The sequence below is a fragment of the Chaetura pelagica genome, unplaced genomic scaffold (assembly GCF_000747805.2).
Source record: "Chaetura pelagica isolate M959 unplaced genomic scaffold, ChaPel_1.0 scaffold138, whole genome shotgun sequence".
Taxonomy (NCBI): domain Eukaryota; kingdom Metazoa; phylum Chordata; class Aves; order Apodiformes; family Apodidae; genus Chaetura; species Chaetura pelagica.
In genome coordinates this window covers 3,560,109-3,564,714 of record NW_009954215.1, presented here as the reverse complement: position 1 = coordinate 3,564,714, position 4,606 = coordinate 3,560,109, and the positions used below count along the sequence as shown (strand labels likewise).

The window sequence follows — 4,606 nt, the reverse complement described above, 5'->3', positions numbered from 1 at the left end:
GGTTATTACGTGAAAGAATAAAAACAGTAATTTCCTAAAAATAGTTGACAGCAATATCTTTAGCTACCACAGAGAAAAGCTTCAGAGAAAAAAGGTACAAAGATTCAAACATTTGGTAAGAAGCACAGAGACAAAACCTGCAAACCCATGGAAAACCATTTCCATAGCAATTTGTTAATGGGGCAGGAGGTAACAAATATTTGTTGTATTGGTATCAGTTTTTCTCTTCAGCTGATGAGTACATAAAAAAATACACTTATCTAGAAGGGGCACAGTCACCCACCAAGCAGTTACCACAAACTATTTAATATGTATTAATGGATAGGGCTAAACAATAGTTCAGGTATTAAGGCTAAGCAAACTAGATTACATGGAAATGTAATTAATTCCTTCTTGAAGGAGTTTTATTTAAAACATACAAATGAAAAATGCAGATAATAAAAATTTATGTTAAATAATTCCTGAAGGCAGGGAATGAAATTGTATGAAGTTTCAAAGCTAGAGAGTAAAACAGCTACATTACATCTTTTTTCCTACAAAAGTTTTATTAAAATACAGAGCACAATAAAGGGACTTTATTTATTATTATTCTTTTGGGACTTCAAGAAGTGATTAACTCACCAAGATTCTGACCAAAATTGTGATGTGTGCTTTGTTGAACAAAACAAAAAGGCATAAGTAAACTATATTTACTATAAATGGCTCCATTGTACTACTTAGTTCTAGCTCTTACAGCTGCTCCTATCAGGCAAGTTTACTCCATAGAGAATGCAGGTACAAGAACTGAGAAACTTCCAAATATTAGTAATGAAAACATTATTTTATAGTACATACTGGAATTTGTTTGTATCTACACATTAAAAAAAACCCTATACTTTCAAAGACATTTAAAACATACTTCTCTCCAACAGAAAACTTCTATTGTATTGCATATTATTAATTTAAGCAGATTTATTTTTCTGCTTAGTTCCTAGGTTGTAGTTATACAAAAGCTCGATCAGTATGTTGTAATTGCCAAAGCCTGCTTTATTATTACTTACCAAAAGGTCCTTCTGAAAATCCAGTAGTCTAGATCCATGACTTACGTGAGACACATCAACCACGAGTCCAACCTTGGTTCCTTTTATAAGGCCAAACACCTTAAAAGACATTGTAAGTACTAAGCCTATCTGAAGTTTAAAAATGTAACTGTTTATTCTCTAGAGCACCATTCAAAAATCACAAACTGGGTATTTATTTTCACTTCAAGATTTTATAGCATAAAGATGACACAGTGACAAAGCAAAGTGGGGAGGGAGGGAAGAGAGGACTACTGGCTCCCAGTTTATCCTTACCAGTGAGTCATACTCCTTCCCAAGAAAAGCTATTTATTGTTAGAGAGGATAAAAATAACTTTGTCTACATCATCTCCTTCACATTAAATCAAGCAACTCTGTGGAAGCTAGATTTTGGAATGCTGCTTCTCTCTGTAACCCTTTTGAGAGGGAGTTATGTCCCTTTCCCACCCCTGCCTCCTAGGCACAGGAAGTCATTAACCAGCTGTCCAAGAAAGGGTACAAGGAACTTTAAGACAGCTTCACTGCAGCCAGGAGTTAAGTTCAGCATTGTCTGCTCCCATTTCAATCACAGTGAGAGGTCGTTATGACTGAGACTGCAAGAAGGAAATACTAGATCTAGAGAGCAGAAAAACACCACCAATGAAAGATCAAGAAAAACAATCTATTGTCAAGTTAAGTATCACTGCACTTGATGTGCAACTCACAGTGAATAATGAAAATACATAAGCTGTCTGGAAGACACTCTTCACTAGTATTCCAAAGTTAATGTATTATTTCATGCCACATACAGTTCCATTCTAAAAATTAACTGCAAAATTGAAGTTACCTTTCTGCTGTCCTGTAACAGCCACTGAATTCGCTGCTGATATAGTTCAATCACTCTGACAAAAGGCATAGCACACATTTAGCTAAGGCATTCTCTTGCATTGTGTATCAATGTTTCATTCAACCATTTGTCTTCATCACATCCGTTTCCTCTGAGATGTAAAATCACCTTTTAAAAATACTGTTTTCATACTCATAAAACTGGTGGTTGCAGGGCAAACCATTTAAATTCTTCTTTCCCTAGAACTGTTTGACTGATTAGATACATAGCTGTCTGAAAAACTGGATCACTTAAATGTTTTCTAATCAGCTGCTGGCTTATTCTGTCCAAAGATGGGAGAGGGGTATTCACCATGTGTGTGTGGACATCACAAGTTCAGGCAAAACTGAGTTCAGTTTGTCACATACAGGTTACTGTCAGGAAATGCATTTAACACAAGATACACCACTGCTTAAGACAGTCATGAAATATAACCTTGTGACCAAAAGCACACTCACTAAAACTTATCCAAATTACAGTAAACATAAATAAAAAATATGCAGTATTAAATCTGAAATGCCAACCATTCACTGGCTGCCTTTCTCAAATGAGCTCACTGCTTCAGTTCAACACCAGGTTGATAAGCATCTCCATAAAAAAAATAAAAAACCCTCAGCTGTAGTGACATATAAAGATGACCTACCCTAAATCTCAACAGAAAAGACTGAATGCTGAGATACTCAGAAGTCCCCAGAGGCAACAAATTAAGATTTAAGGCAGTACCTGTAATCATGGCAGATGGGATATAGAATCTGTTACACATCAAAGTCACACAAGATAGGATACTTACTCAGAAAGTCTGGACTCAAAATTGTGAACAGTTTCTTCTGTGATCTCTATCTCTTCAACACTGTTTCTTGAATTCCTGGAACACTATGCAGAATTAGCATCTGAGAGGCACACAAATCAGGACTGACTAAAAACAGGGCAGTGTTGCACTTACAAAATAACATTGCCTTCATTTATCAGATGTTCTAATGTCAATTGCAAGGATTCTAAACTGTAGGTTCTTAGCCATTCTTCTGTGGTTTGCATATTTTCAGACTGTATTTTCTTCATTTGTACTCTCTATAGATCAAGTAAGAAAAAATTAAATGCAGTATGAGAAATTAAATGTGCTGTTCAAATGGACAAAAATTTAAGTCCAAAGGATGGCTGCTGGTAGGCAGTGCTTACCCAAGGACAGCTAAATTTAGGCACTGGCATACTCTTTTGGATGTGGGATGCAAAGGAAAATAAGGTTTCAGAATACCCTCAGATTGTCAGCTAAAGGAAAAGGAAGGAGAGTTTAATTTGGAGACAGGAAGGAAGACAAGAAATAGGAGGGTTTAGTAAAAGATGGAAAAGAAATACTCCAGTGACTTACCAGAGGGGAGGAAAAAACAGGCATCTCCAAAACCCACCTCAGAGTTTGAAGGGGTATATATTGCTCTCTACTTTTCTAAAGAAAAATGCAGCATCAACAGTTGATCTACCTTTGGCAATCCATCTCCACAAAGAAACTATATGGAGTTTCATTACTTTAGTGATTACATCTATCAAACTGCCTCTACATATATGCAAATATATGTAAGGAAATGTATCAATGGTCTATTTGCCACTGCGGGCATGTGCTGCTTTTCTAGTTGCTCCATAACCCACCAAGAGATCTTGTGTCTTGTTTACACATGTCACCAGCAATCCATCATCTGGTCCTACATGAGACACAGTAAAATCTTGGCATGATGGATGATCACCCTGTAGACTGGATTTTGTGGTCACCCTACAAGACAATGAATTTTACGGGATATCTTAATTACCCATTATGCTCCTGTACCATCATAAAATCGTTACAAGTTCTTTTCTACAGGAACTGTTTAATTTTTTGGCGTTTGTTTTATCCATTCCATTTGAGATATGACCAGTCAATGAAGGCACAAAGCACACAGTTTACACAAGTTACAGTCGTACCTTTGTATCTACTTATGAGGTCCCAACAAGATTTCATAACAGTACCCTTACCCAACTTTTTCCAAAAACTGATCATTGTCCAATAACTGAGTCATTTTCCTCATGTTTGTATCCACTACATGAACAGACTTGGCCTTGATTAAAAAAAGCAAGAAGACAAATTATTAAGAGTAAAAAGCTTAAATCCTCATGAATATGCATAAGTTAAAAAGGTATTAATATTGTCAGCAACTTAAGACGATAATTACACTGCATGTGGGACAACAGCAAGTTAAAAAAACAGCTACAAAGAGAAAATACAATGATCCATCTAAAGGAAACATTCAGTAACTGCTCTGCAAGAGCTGTTTGTTAGAGGCTTTTACGCAGCGAATGGCGGGCAGGCTGGGGGGCTGCCCGGGAGCTGCACCAGCCAAACCAGCAGCGAAGCCCAGAGCTGCACCAGCCAAACCAGCAGCGAAGCCCAGAGCTGCACCAGCCAAACCAGCAGCGAAGCCCAGAGCTGCACGGGGAGGAGCAGCGGGAATGGGGAACGCCGGGCTGAGCGGCAGGGACGGGGAAGCGCAGGTGAGCTGCTCTCGGGTTTAACCCATACAACAAAACCAAAACCGGTCACAACATTCTGTTTGTCACTTGGCCGCGCTCCCCCGCCTCGCCTCGTCCCCAGACCCCCCGCTCCCGGCCTGTCAGCCCCTCCCCGGGCAGGGCCCCCCGGCGTCCCCTCACGGCTGGG

At 38.7% G+C, this 4,606-nt stretch overlaps 1 protein-coding gene across 1 annotated transcript in view; it reads right to left on the bottom strand.

Annotated features, from left to right (window-relative positions):
• VWA3A (von Willebrand factor A domain containing 3A) overlaps nucleotides 1-3,977 on the bottom strand; it is a 25,284-nt gene extending 21,307 nt beyond the window's left edge. The window contains exons 1-6 of the mRNA XM_010003316.1: nucleotides 3,925-3,977; nucleotides 3,598-3,685; nucleotides 2,867-2,991; nucleotides 2,714-2,788; nucleotides 1,885-1,939; nucleotides 1,041-1,139 (exon numbers count right to left, since the gene is read on the bottom strand). Coding sequence (XP_010001618.1) covers nucleotides 1,041-1,139; nucleotides 1,885-1,939; nucleotides 2,714-2,788; nucleotides 2,867-2,991; nucleotides 3,598-3,685; nucleotides 3,925-3,977 — 495 coding nt within the window. The remainder of the gene's footprint in view (nucleotides 1-1,040; nucleotides 1,140-1,884; nucleotides 1,940-2,713; nucleotides 2,789-2,866; nucleotides 2,992-3,597; nucleotides 3,686-3,924) is intronic.
• Between the last annotated feature and the right edge of the window lie 629 nt (nucleotides 3,978-4,606).